General features: G+C 39.4%; 1 protein-coding gene across 1 annotated transcript in view; it reads left to right on the top strand.

Moving 5' to 3' along the window:
- Positions 1 to 15,270, top strand: part of HMCN1 (hemicentin 1) — a 206,680-nt gene that overhangs the window by 72,648 nt on the left and 118,762 nt on the right. The window contains exons 12-16 of the mRNA XM_074833139.1: positions 10,976 to 11,117; positions 11,540 to 11,667; positions 12,388 to 12,501; positions 13,730 to 13,888; positions 14,645 to 14,839. Coding sequence (XP_074689240.1) covers positions 10,976 to 11,117; positions 11,540 to 11,667; positions 12,388 to 12,501; positions 13,730 to 13,888; positions 14,645 to 14,839 — 738 coding nt within the window. The remainder of the gene's footprint in view (positions 1 to 10,975; positions 11,118 to 11,539; positions 11,668 to 12,387; positions 12,502 to 13,729; positions 13,889 to 14,644; positions 14,840 to 15,270) is intronic.

Raw genomic sequence — 15,270 nt, forward strand, 5'->3', positions numbered from 1 at the left:
GGCAGCTTTTTATAATAAAGCTAAAGAAGTTTTCTGCTGCCACAGCAGCATATTGAGTTTCAAATCACTTATATATGTAGAATGATTATATCAAATAGTTGGAAATTACGTTTTGGCTGGTACTGGTATAGCTAGCAGGTTTAAAACATGTCTGTGAGAACCCTCTTGAACGGTTTGGACAGGCTTAGTTGAGAGTCTGAATTGTGTTTTCTTTAATTTCTGATGAAGGATGCTTAGAACAGAATAAATACATAGAAAATGCTAAGCTGCAGCTGAAAGCAGATTTCTGCAGTAGTGTCTGCCTCTGGAAAAAGTAATCTACTGCCAACCTTTCAAATGGCTATATGCAGAAGCTGAACAGTATCAAGATGGTTTTATGTGCTATTATGTGTGACTATTTTATTTTGCTTGGACAAACTGATTTCTGTCAAGTTTCTGGAGGTACTCTAGTGTGTGATTGTCATGTACAACCCAGAGTGCTTGATAGGGTCTAGAACAGTATTAAAAAGAACAGTTTGTTTGGCAGCAAAAGAGTAAAAGGTGGCTGTATGTAAGAAGCAAAAGCTTTATAGGTTGCCATTATTAACATTCTGAAGAAGGAAATTTGAAGTCTTGTTAATAGATTGAGATGGTTCATGCTTTTGTGGAGTTGCAAGTAACTCAGAATGTCAAATTAAATTCAGATTGAGGACCTTTATTATTGCTGGGACAGTTCCATGTAGATCTCTGCTTTCATCCCCATTTTCTTTCTGGAGTGGGAGTTAAGGCAGAGAACAAATGTTGGTAGCTCTAAAAATAACCCAGCATCTGCTTTACATGCTTTAGTGGATTGTAGTAAACCCTTGTTTTGAAAGCTTTCAGTTTGATGCTGCTGTTTCTGAAAGAGAACATTCATCTGATTTTTTTGTGCCAGCAGCTGTACAAATACAGACTGAAATCTTCAATGAGAGTTGACTTTTTCCCCCAGTTGCGTGTTCTGTGTTAAGAACATCATACTATACCGAGTCATTAATTGTCCCCCACTAATGCTGAGCACAGCAAGGTGAAGATCCCGTTTAAAACTTGTGCCTATATGTGGGGTGGCGGTGTACTGCTCAGAGTAGTCTGGAAGGGCACTGAATGCAGTTTTATACATTTCAAGGAGTATAAGGTCTTGAGCCTTCTAGGATTGTGTTGGTGCTTATTGAGTGCTATGACTAACTTTTAAAGTACATGCTCATCTTTGGAACTCGTTAAATGGTGGCTATGTAATGTGAATTGCTTAAGTCCTCCCAACAGATTGGTTTTATATGGAAACATAAATGAATTTGTAAGGGCATTCATTACTTTTTCAGATGCTTCACCTAATTTATCAGAAGCCTGGAGGGAGCATACTGCAGTCGTGTGAGGCTAGAGATTGGGCAGGAGTGTGAAACATTGATGATCCTATGAACTTTTTAATGAAATTTTCAAAATTTCAATGAAAAATGAAAATTCCCTCACTGATGAGGGAAATTCCGTGAGCATGTCAACTTCTTTCCAGTTTGTTGCAGTCTTGTAGGCAAAATATGAGTTTGCTATGTGCGTATTTATCGGGTGGAATGAATATCACATTTTTTGGTAGCTTGATGTTTTGTTCTTGATGTTTTCATACACATAACTGGTATTGAGTTGGGGCGGATTTTGAGGAACTTATGCCTTTTTTTAATTGAAACAGCGTGTATGCCGAAGAGATTGATTTGTGGTGTTTTTTTTCTTTCTGTCCCCCTCCAAGAATTTCAGATACACAGTTAAAACTCAGATCCCTGAAATTCGGGTGATGCTAAATGTGATTTTTATGGTAGTCTTGGTTTTACATGTTTTCTGGTGTAAGTAAGAGTGGACAACGAAGCACTTCTTTAATGACTGCAACTGCCTTTTGCCTCTACAACACAGCTGTATAGTTTGTAGAAACTTTTATGGCTTTTGCTTGTGTTTATGTTGGCAATTAGTAGAGATGTTTGTGTTTAGTAATCTCAGTGTATGATGAATTCCAGCAGCAGATTAAAAAAGTGAGGCAATACTGAACTTTTGTCTTATTGGGAGCCATCTAAGGTAATCCGGTGCCAGCCGCTGTGCATTGAGCTCATTGATGAACAGCATGCAGGTCAGCATTCTATTCAGGTGTATTTCTTCATCTTGATCTGTTCTAATTGACAAGCAGCTGAACATGAGCCAGCAGTGTGCCCAGTGCCCAGTGTGCCAGCAAGAAAGCCAACGGCATCCTGGCTTGTATTAGAAATAGTGTGACCAGCAGAAGTAGGGAGGTGATAGTCCCCCTGTGCTCTGCACTGGTGAGGCCACACCTGGAGTGTTGTGTCCAGTTTTGGACACCTCAATACGAGAGAGATCTCGAGGTGCTGGAGCGAGTGCAGAGGAGGGCAAGAAGCTGAGGAAGGGCCTGGAGAACAAATCCTGTGAGGAGAGATTGAAGGAGCTGGGGCTGTTTAGTGTGAGGAGGAGAAGGCTGAGGGGAGACCTCATCACTCTCTACAGCTCCCTGAAAGGACATTGTAGAGAGGTTGGTGCTGGTCTCTTCTCACAGGTGATTAGTGACAGAACAAGAGGGAATGGCTTTAAACTCCAACAGGGGAGGTTCAGACTAGACATTAGGGAAAAATTTTTCACAGAAAGAGTGGTCAGAGAGTGGAATAGGCTGCCCAGGGAGGGGGTGGAGTCACCATCCCTGGATGTGTTTAAGGGTCGTTTGGATGAGATGCTGGGGGATATGGTGTAGGGGAGAACTTTGTAGAGTAGGGCTGATGGTTGGACTTGATGATCCCAAGGGTCTTTTCCTACCTGAATGATTCTGTGATTCTGTGAATGTCCAGGTAAAATAAAATTGTACGTGCTGTAGTTACTGCTCTGTCCATAGCATGGTGGGTTTCCTTTACCTGCTTATTTGCTGAACATTTAATGTTTAAACGCTTGTCTAAGATTGCCATCGTGACTGACAGGCATTTTTAGCATCTGCTTACAAGTAGCACTGCTAATTCAGAGTGATCTGTGCTAGCAGCTAAGTGCTAGAAGCACCTAAGCTGCCCCTGCAAGGAATAAGCTTGCATATTATGCATTCCACTTGCCCACATAAGAAATAAAGTGTATGTTTAAATCCGGGCACTGAAGAATTGTCATGGATGTGATAAGTCTAAGTGACCTTTTGTCAAGTCAACACATGCCAAGAGTGCTGTCCTGCTGTATGAACGGAGTCAGCTACGTTCCAGGTGCGATGGGGGAAAGCGAGACCTATGAGCCTGACCAGATGCAACCTCGCTGTCTGCTGTAGGGAACTGATGTGGGCACTTACCAACTAAGAGCTTGAAATCCAGGTTGAAAAAAAAATTGCCCAGGAGATGGTGTATGTGACTTGGCTCAACCAAAGCAACGGTAATACTCGGGTACATCCCAGACAAGGAGCAGAAACCAGAACTGAATGAACACAATAGGACTTTCAGCATGAATGTACTTATAGCTGGAATAATACCAGAAAAGAGACTGGCTAGATGGACAAAAGGTAAATTACCTCCTTGGCATAACCCAGTGCTTTGTTCCCTGAATTTCCTCTGCTCTTTTCTCTGATACAGAAATAAACATCATAGTCTTTGAGATCTCTATAGAACTGATCACGTGAATATCGTTCACTTATCACACGGATATACACGCTGTAATAATGGGGCAAGGAGAAATTTGTTAGACTGTACCGAATTCTTTAAACACAGATAAAACAAGAAAGGGAATAAAATTGAAGTATTACTGCTTTATTTGTGGTTTCAAACTGAATTAAATGCAAGGTATCTGTCCTAAAGAATGAAGGGCAGTTTAGTGCCTTCTGCGTGTCTTTTCTAAGCTGTTATTTGGAACTGTCTGAGAAGATAAGTTGGTATTTTTTTGGGGCTGTGTATTTTAAAGTTACTACCTCAAATCTGTTATCACTGTGGCACTTCGACCCCTGTTAGAGCAGGAAATAAAACAGTTGAACTCTCAGCAACATTCTTTGATGCAAAAGTCAGTATGCTTTGGAAGAAAGAGAGCTGAATCAGTATGTATCCTAGTTGCTAATTATCATTCACAGCAGGCTCAATGATAGTCATTAAGCTGTTTTTCAGAAACTAGCCTCTTGCACAGGAGATGCAGGTTAGCAGAAGGGGCAGGAATTGCCTGAGCAGCCTCTCTGGAGTTCTTTGCTGCTCAAGAAAATTAATGAGCATCCCCAAGTTCATTTGTCTTCTCCACACTGTCGCTGTTTGTAAGAAGTTATTTTCTATATTCGGCGGAAGGGAACTGATAGGGAAAAAATTGTTTGTGTTATTAGACCAATCACTCTTACGGCCTGATTTCGTGAGTTGGCCTGAATTTATTGTTTGGGAGGTTTCTTTTAATAATATTCCCTGAGTGACATTCTCTACAGATCAGTACAAAAGCAGGACAAACAAAGCTCTCTCCAGCTAGAAATATCTTTACGTTTTCTTTGTCTTTAAATTTTCTTTGTCACAAATTCAACGAAATAAGTGATGATTAAGCTTTTGTAATTTTTTATAGTGTTCAGGTTATGCATCGTAGGAAGAGTCCTTACTCCAAAGAATTTAACTCCAAACTTGATGAAGGATAAAAAATTAGGGCATTAAACAAAACAGAAAATTAGTGTCATGCGTCTTAATTTCTGTCATTTGATTTCATGCTCATTATTTTCTTGCTATTTCTTACAGAAAATTTAGGCCTTCAGAAGGATTTCTAAGAGGAGTTTTGGGGGAGTGGAACCATAACATGTTTAGAAATCAGTACTTCTAGATGTCTTCTGACCTATGCAAATCTCTGTTTCAAGGCAAATATACCATGCAGATCTCTTCGAAACTAGCTTCTTGCAGGGTATTTGGTCTCTGTAACAAAAAGCACAAGGAAATCATTAATTAAATTGTGAAGTATTGTACTTGTAAGTATAAGCAAGGTGTTTGACTAGCAACCCTTCCAGGAGGGCTGGGTGCAGTGCTTGGTAATACATAGGAGCATAAACAAGTTGAATTTACATTTCAATAAAGTGAAGTGCCTCTCTGTCATGTGAAGATGGGAACGCATCTCCTGAGAAGAGCCCACTAAGTTCCAGAGGTAGAAGTTCCCTATTTCACTTTGTGAAGTACTGGTTTTCCAAGATGATGTCTCTTTATCTGCAACATGTCAGCACTGCTCTGTTGGAGCAGGAAGCCTGACTTTTTAATTTTCTTTTCTAAAGGTGTTCACCACGTGGTTTTTCCTGAGTCTACCAACTTCTAGGGCTGAGTAGAAACTTGGGACAGGGACACAACAAGGAAGGAACCCATTTCCTTTTCTTCTGCAGGTCTGTCTGCTGCAGGGAGGTCATTGTAAAGGCCAGGTATGTGGTCTGTATAGTGTCAGATGCTTTCTTTATGGCCTCTTGTTCACAGCTGGTGAATACTTACCATGTGCTTAATTTTTTCTGATAGAGTCTGCATATGGTCAGTGAATGCCAAGTTACAGGGAAGTGCAGGGATGTTATGAAAAACAATTTTGGTGAGAAGACTCTTTGTAGTGCATATCTGCATGTCTTTTGGGAAGCAGCAATTTTGCCTATAGAGAGAAAATGGGTGGTCCTTCCCCTGTAGTTTTTCACAGCACAGTGCTGGGGGTGTGTGTGTGTGCTAAATGGTGTATCAGAGCAGAATAACTTGTTCTATCCTGTGGTAGCCAAGGTTGCTGTTGGCATTGGTGAAACTGCAGCTTGCGCATACTTCCCGGCCGAACAACAAGATGATCCCAATAACACTCGCCCTCCACCCTATAGAAGTTAAATTTGTTCTCGGAAGCTTTGTGGAGAGTCTCACAAAAGCAGCCGTGAATGCTCCTGCCGTGTATCTTTTACCTGAGCTAATGGTTCAGCAGTTATGGAAACAGATGTTTCCGCAGAGCGCCAGGGCCCGGGCTGCTGCCGGCCGGCACGCCCTGCGCTGCGGCGGGGCTGAGGGTGTGCGGGGGGGACATCACTGGGAACTTGGCAGCTAAGGGAGACGTTTGGCAACGGAATGAAGCAAGATGATTATGTCCAAAGACAATATTCCTTTTTAATTAGGTTCACTTGGTTGATGCCAAAAGTACAGATGAATGTGACTGGCTGATTAATGCTGAAGGCTACTTTTTGTTTATCCCTATTGAATGTTTTAATCTTTATTTATGCTGTAAGAAATCTGTTCTCAGCTTGCTATTCAAACAGGAGCCTTTGTCAGTTTTTCTGTTTATGTGCAATTTTTCTTCGCTTCTTTCATTTGGCTTGTGAACAAAAGTATAAAATTGAATATTAATTCCAATGCATATTGCTAAAACATGATTTCGACTTAATAGAAATCAGATGAATGGAGAGGATTCCTTTTGCGAATGTAGTGACAGGTTATGTGTATTTGTGTTATTATTTCATAACATAGATATAATGAGAATTCTGTTCTTGGTCTGACATCAAAGTAGAGATCTACGCTCTGGGAGGAATGCTTCATAACCCGTCTTCTGTCTCACTGACGTATCTTAATAGCTATCAAAATAGTAGTTGGATATTTTTCTCCCCCCTGCGCCTTCCCGATGTGCACTCTTGACACTAACATAATGTAAGTTTTTAGATAGTTTGAGATCAAAGCCATTCAATTCCATTTATAAGTTTCCACATGGAAAAACTAAGGCATATCCATAAAACTCACAGTAACACAAGAACTCACAGACATCACTGTGGTTACACAGGACTGAAGAGAATTAATGCTTCACACCAACTCTACAGTTCCTGTATTGCTAAAAGCAGGGCTTTGTGATAAGCATCTGCTCTTGCAGTGTCTTGGTAGTTAGAAGCCCAAGTAGGTCAATTCAGACCCATTTAATTGATGTTAACAAGAATCGGGTTGTAACTATAGAGAACTGCTGATGAACAGACTGGACACAGGGATTGGGGCTTCATCTATTCTCTGCCAGTATCTGTGTATATGTAGGAGGGTCTGGATAATTACTGTACGGTCTTGAAGTGAAATATTATGAAAATCAAATCCTTGTAAAAATTTGCAACAAACGTGTGCAAACTGCTGCAGTGGTTGCATTCTTACATGGTGGTTTTCTTGATATAGATACATTTAAATACCTGTTCTTATTTAGCCTTGTTAATGTCAGGTGAGTAGGTTAAACCATCGAGTTTTCCAAAAAATACTCTTAGTGTAAAAGGCAAGAAAGGATCTTGAGAGTGCTGCACAAAAATATTGATAATTTACAAGTAATGGGTCAGTCAGATACCATCTGCAGGGTGGCTTTTGGGGCAAAGTTTGTGTTTAAAAAAAAAAAAAAGGCAAGCAGAAAGTAGTGAAAAAACATTGGCAAGAAGTCTGGTTTTTACTAATAAAGGGTGAAAAGAGGGTTTTTCTATTGTATGAAATAAAAATTTGGTATTTGCTGTCCCTTTTTCATGCCAAGTTTAACTGCTTCAAAGGGTTTTCATGAATACTAGGGCCAAAGATAGTTACAGGTGTGAATGCTTCAGACCCTGAAATCTTCACACCAACCATTCTCTTAAGAAGCTTTATACATGATCTATGTTGTTTAAAAGGTTTATTCTACAGCCTTGAATGGGATTGGCACTGTAAGGAGCTTGTGCTTCTCCTGCCCACGTACAGTTCTTCTCCCCTATGATACAAGGAACACAGCTAAAGAAATCATATTGACCTGTCACCCAACAAAGCCTGTTCTGTGTGCCTGCCTGGTTGCTGGCCTTTGAGCAAGAAAAGATGGTTAATTAGTTGCAAATGCAGTGTTGCTGATACTCAAGCTGCCACCTAGAATTACGTCTGTGTATATGGACTTTTTCCAATTCATTTAATTGATTATATGTTAAATACAAATATTTTTTCCACCTTCTTCTGCTCACCTGATAATATAATTGTGTGAAAATAACTGCATGGGCAACGGTGTGTTGCTGAAGCATGATGTGTGATTGCCATCTGAGACAAACAATTTCCTAATATCAACATGAGGAGACCTTCCTGAAGACCAGAGCATGCAGAATATCTCCCAGGGTCTCTTGGCAGGATTTAAAACAAAATAAAAATAGCTGAGAAAGCTGTGCACATCATGAATCACGTGAGGACAGCTCTTTAACTTGCATCCATTTCTTGCCTCTCCGTGCCCCTTCGTATCTGGATTTAATCCTAGTGCTTCTGGAACTATGGCTCTGCCTTCCTCTGGTATCTTTCCTCTGAGAGCTCAGAGGTTTCAGAGCTGTTATGAGACACAGGAGGGACTTTTCAGGACTCTGCAGCTTTATTAAATAGTCTACTTTACAACTGAAAGACTAATGAACTGGAGGAAGGTTAATGGACATATATTTAAGAAAGGAAATGCTAAGGCATTATATACATGTATGCTTACAATTTTGCAACTGTGCAAACTAGTTTCTGTTTATTATTTAATTTATTCTTTCTCTGGCAGTGTAGTTGTGTGGTTTTGCACACACTTTTACTTAAAGATCTCAGAATCTTCAGTCATTAACATCTAGTTAATGGCTGAAAAGAGTCATCAAATCCTGGCAATATAGTTCTGTTCCCCAGAGCCTTCCTCAAAACAGCAATTATATTTCTCTTTGAAAGAGATGTTTTATGTCTTTAGTAGGGGCATGCAGATAAGTTTGCGTGAAACACTAACAGATGTGACTTATTCATGAAACTCAAACACAAAACACAGTGCAAATATTTTAAGTAAGTATACTGAAATGGTTAAATCAAAGTTATGTCCATGACTTGTATACTGATGTCACAACTCACTGTATTTCAAAGCTACTCGTTTTGGCAACCTTGGTCTCCTATTCAGTAAGATGTGTTGCAGGACAAATCATTCTATAGTAACTGTGGCTGGCAGACAATAAAAGGTCTCATATCCATGGGACAGTTGTGTCCACCTTACCAATTTGCTTTGGACCTCCAGAGGCACAGATACCTCCTTAAAGTCAGCAGAGTGTGACTCAGGGGATAATATCTAGGCTTGCCAACCTGTATTTCCCAAACCTCTGCTGCTCTTGATAAACTTTTCCATATAAAGAGTAAAGAGGTCTCCTGCTGTTCTTATCTGTGCTCTTAATTTCATGTTTGAGCATTTGAAAACCATTTAATTTCTCTATCTTATTCTCTATCCGTCACTAATCCCTTCTCATCAAGTGTGCTGAGACTGGGGGGAGGAAGATTGTTTTCTAAGTTGTATGTTTTAATGCCATTGGGTTAAAAACCTGCTGACTAAAACCCAGAGAGCTTCTGGCCAGCCAGGAAGCAGAACCTGCCTCATCTCTGTCCTAGAAGCAGCACAATCTTCTGCAGGGAGAGTCTTCTTCCAGGCCTGTGGTTTTTAGTTAACAACTTTTTAAACAAATGGTATTACAACACAGAATTTAGACAGTAATCTTCTTCCCCACAATGATAATGAGAAGGGCAGGGTATTAATTCTTCCAGGAAGGCATTTGTAGTAGCACTCTGAATTGTTTCTGTTTGCATTATGACAGACTGAACTAGAAAGATTTATGCTGTTCATCTGGAAGTTGTACAGCATCACACCTTCGTCTTGTCCTTGATGGATTATGCCACACACACGTAGATTGTGTGTACTTGCTCTTGCACACATTTTTCCTTAGCAGCCATGAAAACATGTCAGACATCACTTGAGTCTATAGGATGGTGTAATTCCCACTGAAGCGAATAAAAGGGCCATGCAGAGCAGCCCTACACTCAAGGTACCTCTGTGTTACACGTATTTAGCCTCTGTTACTCTCCCAAAAGGGACAGTTGGGCTTTTCATTCTATGGTTGCTAGTAAAAAGAGCAGCTGCAGAGGAATATACGTTAATAACTCAGTGTGTGATTAGCAAAAGGCAAAGCTCCTAAGATGAAGATCAATACTACTGATCTAATAGTAGCCAACCTCATGCCATAACTAAGGTGAAGTAGCACCGGTTAGTACTACAAGTTGCTACTATTTCTTCCACTGTGGTGTGGTTCCTTGTCTTGCTCATCGTGGCAAGACAAAATCATGTGTACAACAGAAGAAAATGGCAGTTGCCGCAGTGAATTGTTTTGGTGGTCATCTTTACTGAGGAAATCTGTCTAAGGATAGAAGTGAATGAATTCTGTGAAATTCACCCAATCACCTTTTCAGTGAAATGCAACTGAAATCTATAACATCTACTGCAGATTCAATTGTCTTCAACATGATTTTGCTGTTAATTTCTTTCTCTGTGTATGCAGATATAGTGTGACTCCTGTTTTTATCACTCAGGTTATATTCTTACCCTTGGCCTGCCTGAAGATTTATGGTCATTCACTTTAGTTTTCAGGAGTCTGCACAAATTTGTCTTGTATTTGTCAAAAATAGCTCTGTTGCTGCTTTGAGTTTTAAGCATGCATTTAAAAATGTATGCTTAATTATTACACAATATACAAATTACACAACATAACAGACGTTAATTATTACATAATTATTACATTCAAGTTGAATTTGTGTGAAACCACTAATGTTCTCATAGTTTCTATTCAGAATGATGACCCTGTACAACTTACGCCCATTTCAGCCTGGCTTTGTCACCTTGATGGGTCACGTTGGTGAACTTTGCTTGGTTCTGGCAGCTTTTTGTCAGAATTGGTGCCAACATTTGGGGGCTTCGAATTCTGTGTCTCGGAGAAAAGTAAACTGTGTAGAGGTGTGAATGAATTTAGTCTCTGTACGTTGAATCCAGACTTACTAACTTTTATAAAGGTATGCATGTTTTATGCTGATGAATTGGCAGACTGTGCTAGAGGAAGTGAGGAAACAAGTGGATTTTGACCTTTACTAGGATTGTTTTCTTACTGTAGAGCTGTTTGAAAATGGGAATAAAGTTATTATTGTAATCTGTGTTTTCTAAACAGATATTTTTAATTGCCATTTTTAATTTCTTTTACTAGAACCGCCTAGGGTTGTCATTTCACCTAAGAATCAGACTTTTACAGAAGGCTCTGAAGTGTCTATCAGGTGTTCTGCAACAGGTTATCCAAAGCCGACAGTAGTATGGACACACAACGATATGTTTATTATTGGTTCAAGCAGGTAGGGATTATAGCTTGCTTTATTTATTTTTATTTTTGCCTGTGTGAGAGAGAAGTTTTGAAGGATGCCAGAATACTCTTGACTATTTTTTCTACAGGAGTCTGAGTTTTGGAAATAGTACCTCAACCTTCACTTTTATAACTTTTAATTTCAGTTTCCTCATCTCTAAAATAGAAATACTTTAGTTTTCTTTTTCAGAAGGCTTTTTACAAGATTAATTTAAACACTTTTCACAAAATGCACTGATACTCTCTGATAGATATAATAATACTAATATTGGTGTTTATCTGGAGAAAAAACCAGCAATGTCTGTTTATAAACCATCTGCTCATGCTGCCGCTGTGGCTGCTTGGAGTGTGGGTGTAGCTGTTACTCTCTTTTCTTTAACTAATCATTTTGGTTGGTCTCCTGTGTGTTTCCAGGTATAGATTGACCCCAGAAGGCACCTTAATCATAAGAAAGGCAATTCCAAAAGATGCAGGAATTTATGGTTGCTTGGCAAGTAACTCTGCTGGGACAGAGAGACAGACATCCACCCTTACATATATCGGTAAGTGAAAGAAACAATGTAGTGAAATTAAAAAAGCAAGCTAATACATCATCAGGGAGGAACTGTTCAAATTAGTGGAACCATGCAGAACATACTGGTAGAAATTTCAGAAAACTTGGAAAAGATGTTGAGCAGGTCACAAATGTCCCTTTTGTTTTCTATTCAAATCTGAGTAGTATTGTTGGGTGATATTTGGGGCTTAATGTTTCTTTTTGCACTGTTTTGGAGAAAACAAACTAAAACTGGGTGTGAAAGTGGGGCAAGCTTGCAAACCTGACTAAGCCTTTGGAAAGGAATCATATAAATTCCATCAGTGTGCTTAGCACTCTGGAGTCCTAATCCAAATTGTGTCCTCTAAACACTGTGTTAATATGTTAATAGCAGAGTACTAAAATTCTTGATGACCAACACCAAGCTGGAGAGGGAGAGTAACTCTTAATCTTTTCACTTCCTATGTGATCTGACTTTTCCTATTCTATCCTTAAATTCCCTGTGTATTCTGTGTATGATCTAGGTGCTCTGGACCAGACTTCACTTTTTCATGTTTCCCAGTGTTTATCTGTCACCTTACATGATTTTTTAAGCCTGTTTGGTGTTTAATGCAAATATTCTTCCATATAACAAGAGAAAATTAGAGTCTTTCATGGTTTATGTCTTAAAAATGGTATATGCTTTGGATGGGGAACTCATTTTTTTTTTTTCTATATTGTTTCTTTTTAGAGGGCCCAACATTGACTGTAGTTCAAAGTGAAATTCTGGTTGCTCTTGGAGACACAACCATTATGGAGTGTAAAACAACTGGAATCCCACATCCCCAGGTTAAATGGTTTAAAGGTGCACTTACTACTTTGTGTTTGCTTTATTTACTTTAGTATGAATATTTAGATCAATGATCTTGAAGTGACTTCATTTTCTCAAAAGCTTTATTCAACTAGTGACTGACTTGTGAAATTCTCTAAATCTAGAAGATACAGCAGTTGACTTCTAGGGCGTAAATTCTTGCTCCTGTTTAAATACTGTGAATGTATATACTGTAGCATAATCAATTAAAAAAAAAAAAAAAAGCTGAGCCTCTTGCTTATTTAAATAATGTTCATTCCTCTGTAGAAACTGTTTAGCTATATGGTACAAAAATCACAAAACACTTTTCTGTTTTTCCCATCAGATGTTTGCCTGAATTCCTTTGCAACACCTAGGGAGTTTTTATATGTTCCTTCTTCTGAATCTCAGAGGTGTCTCTGACAGTTTCTTTCATAGTGAGGCAGTATATTGGGTATCAGAACTGTGGGAGCTTTTCTGGAGTTATGTGCAAGTCAGAGAATCCCACGTCTCAAGAGTGAACCTTTGTCCTCAGAAGAAGCAGCTGACTCCTGTATGTGGTTGTATAAACCACCTGCCTGCTGATTTTCTGGAAAACCAATAATCTTGTTAGATAGAGAGTGCCAACAGATAGCTTATCCAGTCCAGTATTTCATCTCTGACAGTGACTGGGGGGAAGCACCAAACTCTTTGTTGTCTGTTTGCAGATAATCTTCCCTCAAAGGAAGCGCGTTCTGAACTCACTGCAGTTAGTGGATGGTTTGTATTTTAAAGCAGGAGTCAACAGGCTTTTTGATATCATCCCAAAGCGTACATGTGGGCCAGTTCTGAATGTTACACATCAGTATTGTGGCTCCCGCTGAGCTTGAGAGGTAGCAGAGCTGTTTTCTAGGTGTTGTGGAGTTCTCAGCTTGGTACAGAGCTGGCAGACAAGTGACCGCCACACGTAGCCTCTAACGTGGGAAGGAGAAATACAGCCTAGCACACTGTCCTAATGCTGGTCTCTGACCAAAGCTACTTGGGTTTGTGTTCCCCTAGTGAAACAACTAAATAAAAAAGATTGTATCTAATGAAGTAATGAATTTTTCCACTCAGTTGAGTAGAAGTCAGAGTACTCATTTGCTAAATGAATACAGCCATGTTGTGAACTACTCTCAAAACTGGACATTGTTTTGTTGGAATAACTTTGATAAATGCCCTGTTATATTTCAGTTGGTTTTTTTTTTTTTCTGTCTGGTCTTAGGTGACTTAGAGTTGAGGGCATCAGCGTTTCTCATTATTGATACTCATCGGGGTCTTCTGAAGATCCAGGAAACACAAGACCTGGATGCTGGTGACTATACCTGTGTGGCTACCAACGATGCAGGCAGAGCTTCTGGAAAGATAACTCTAGATGTTGGCTGTAAGTAGTTTGCAATCTAGACAGTAAATACCCTTAATTTCAGTGTTTCTGTATCAGCTCAATGGTGCCTTGGTTATCTGAATCTTTCTCACAAATACGTGTAAGCCTGTGTGTATGCTGAGAACACCTCTTTGGTGGTGTTCACTAAGCTGTTTCCTTGTCCTATCTGGGCTCCAACTTCCCTTTACACTTCTTTTGCAAAGCATAAAAGTTATGAGGAGGAAGAGAGAGGTAGAGGAGGAGGAAACTGAAATCTCAATGAAGTTCTCAAGTAGAGAATATATTATACTAACTTAAGTTACTAAGTAAGGTTATTGTAACTTAGCCCTTCCTCTTCTCTTTTCCTAATTCTTCTAACTGCTTGTGGCTGACACGTCATGTCTTGTTAAATGCGTGTTCCTGTCAGGCACACGTGCTTTTGGAAGCAATGAGCAGTGCTCTTTGAAGGAGATGAGGAACTTAACAATGCTAACACTTGAGTATGCACGTTTGTCTGATGGGGGTGGCTGTATCTTCATTTTTTTGAGATGTTTAGCCCATTTCTGAGCTCCCCATTGGAAGTACAGAGCATGCGAGGCTGCTTTTGTAAGGTGTTGCTAGTTGGGAATATGTTGTTAGAAGAATAATTGTGTATAAGGAGACATAAATTTAGGTTGTCAATAGTGCAAGCAGAATGCTAATATTACGTTGCAACCCCAATTCACTTTCTGTGTACTCTTTTTTTTTTTTGGTTGGTTGGTTTTTTTCTCTTTCCAGCTCCTCCAGTTTTCACGCAGGAACCCAGTGATGAATCTGTGGATATTGGCTCAAACATCACGCTGCCATGCTATGTTCAGGGTTACCCAGAACCAAAGGTTAAATGGAGGCGGCTAAATGGTGCTTCCCTTTTCTCCAGACCATTTGCAGTTAGTTCCATCAGTCAACTCAGAACGGGAGCTCTATCTATTAATAGTAGGTAGACTGAACTTATTTTCAAAAAAAGATTCCAGAAGGAAATATGACATATGCAATGCATTTAGGTTACTGTACTACTTTATAAAATTGATAATTTTGTAAAAAGACTGGATTTTTATCAGAGAATGTGTTTCTGATAGTGACTTCATTGCTTTTGACATGCAGTTCATTTTCCCATGTGTTTGTGAATTCAGTTGTGTTTGGGCATTGACTTCACTCTTCACAGAAATTATTACACCTTTGTTTAAATATACATGGGTTATGGTCTCTGATACTGAGGAGCCGTGGATTTTCTTCTTTTCTTTTTTTTTTTTTTGAGAACTGTTTCTAAACTCACTGTTTTAGACAAGTCCTAATTTGGGTAATAACCAAAAATTCCATAAGTGGCTTTGCAACTTCATTTACCTGGAACGTTTCGGTCACCCTTG

This window comes from Strix aluco, chromosome 8 (genome assembly GCF_031877795.1).
Source record: "Strix aluco isolate bStrAlu1 chromosome 8, bStrAlu1.hap1, whole genome shotgun sequence".
Taxonomy (NCBI): Eukaryota; Metazoa; Chordata; class Aves; order Strigiformes; family Strigidae; genus Strix; species Strix aluco.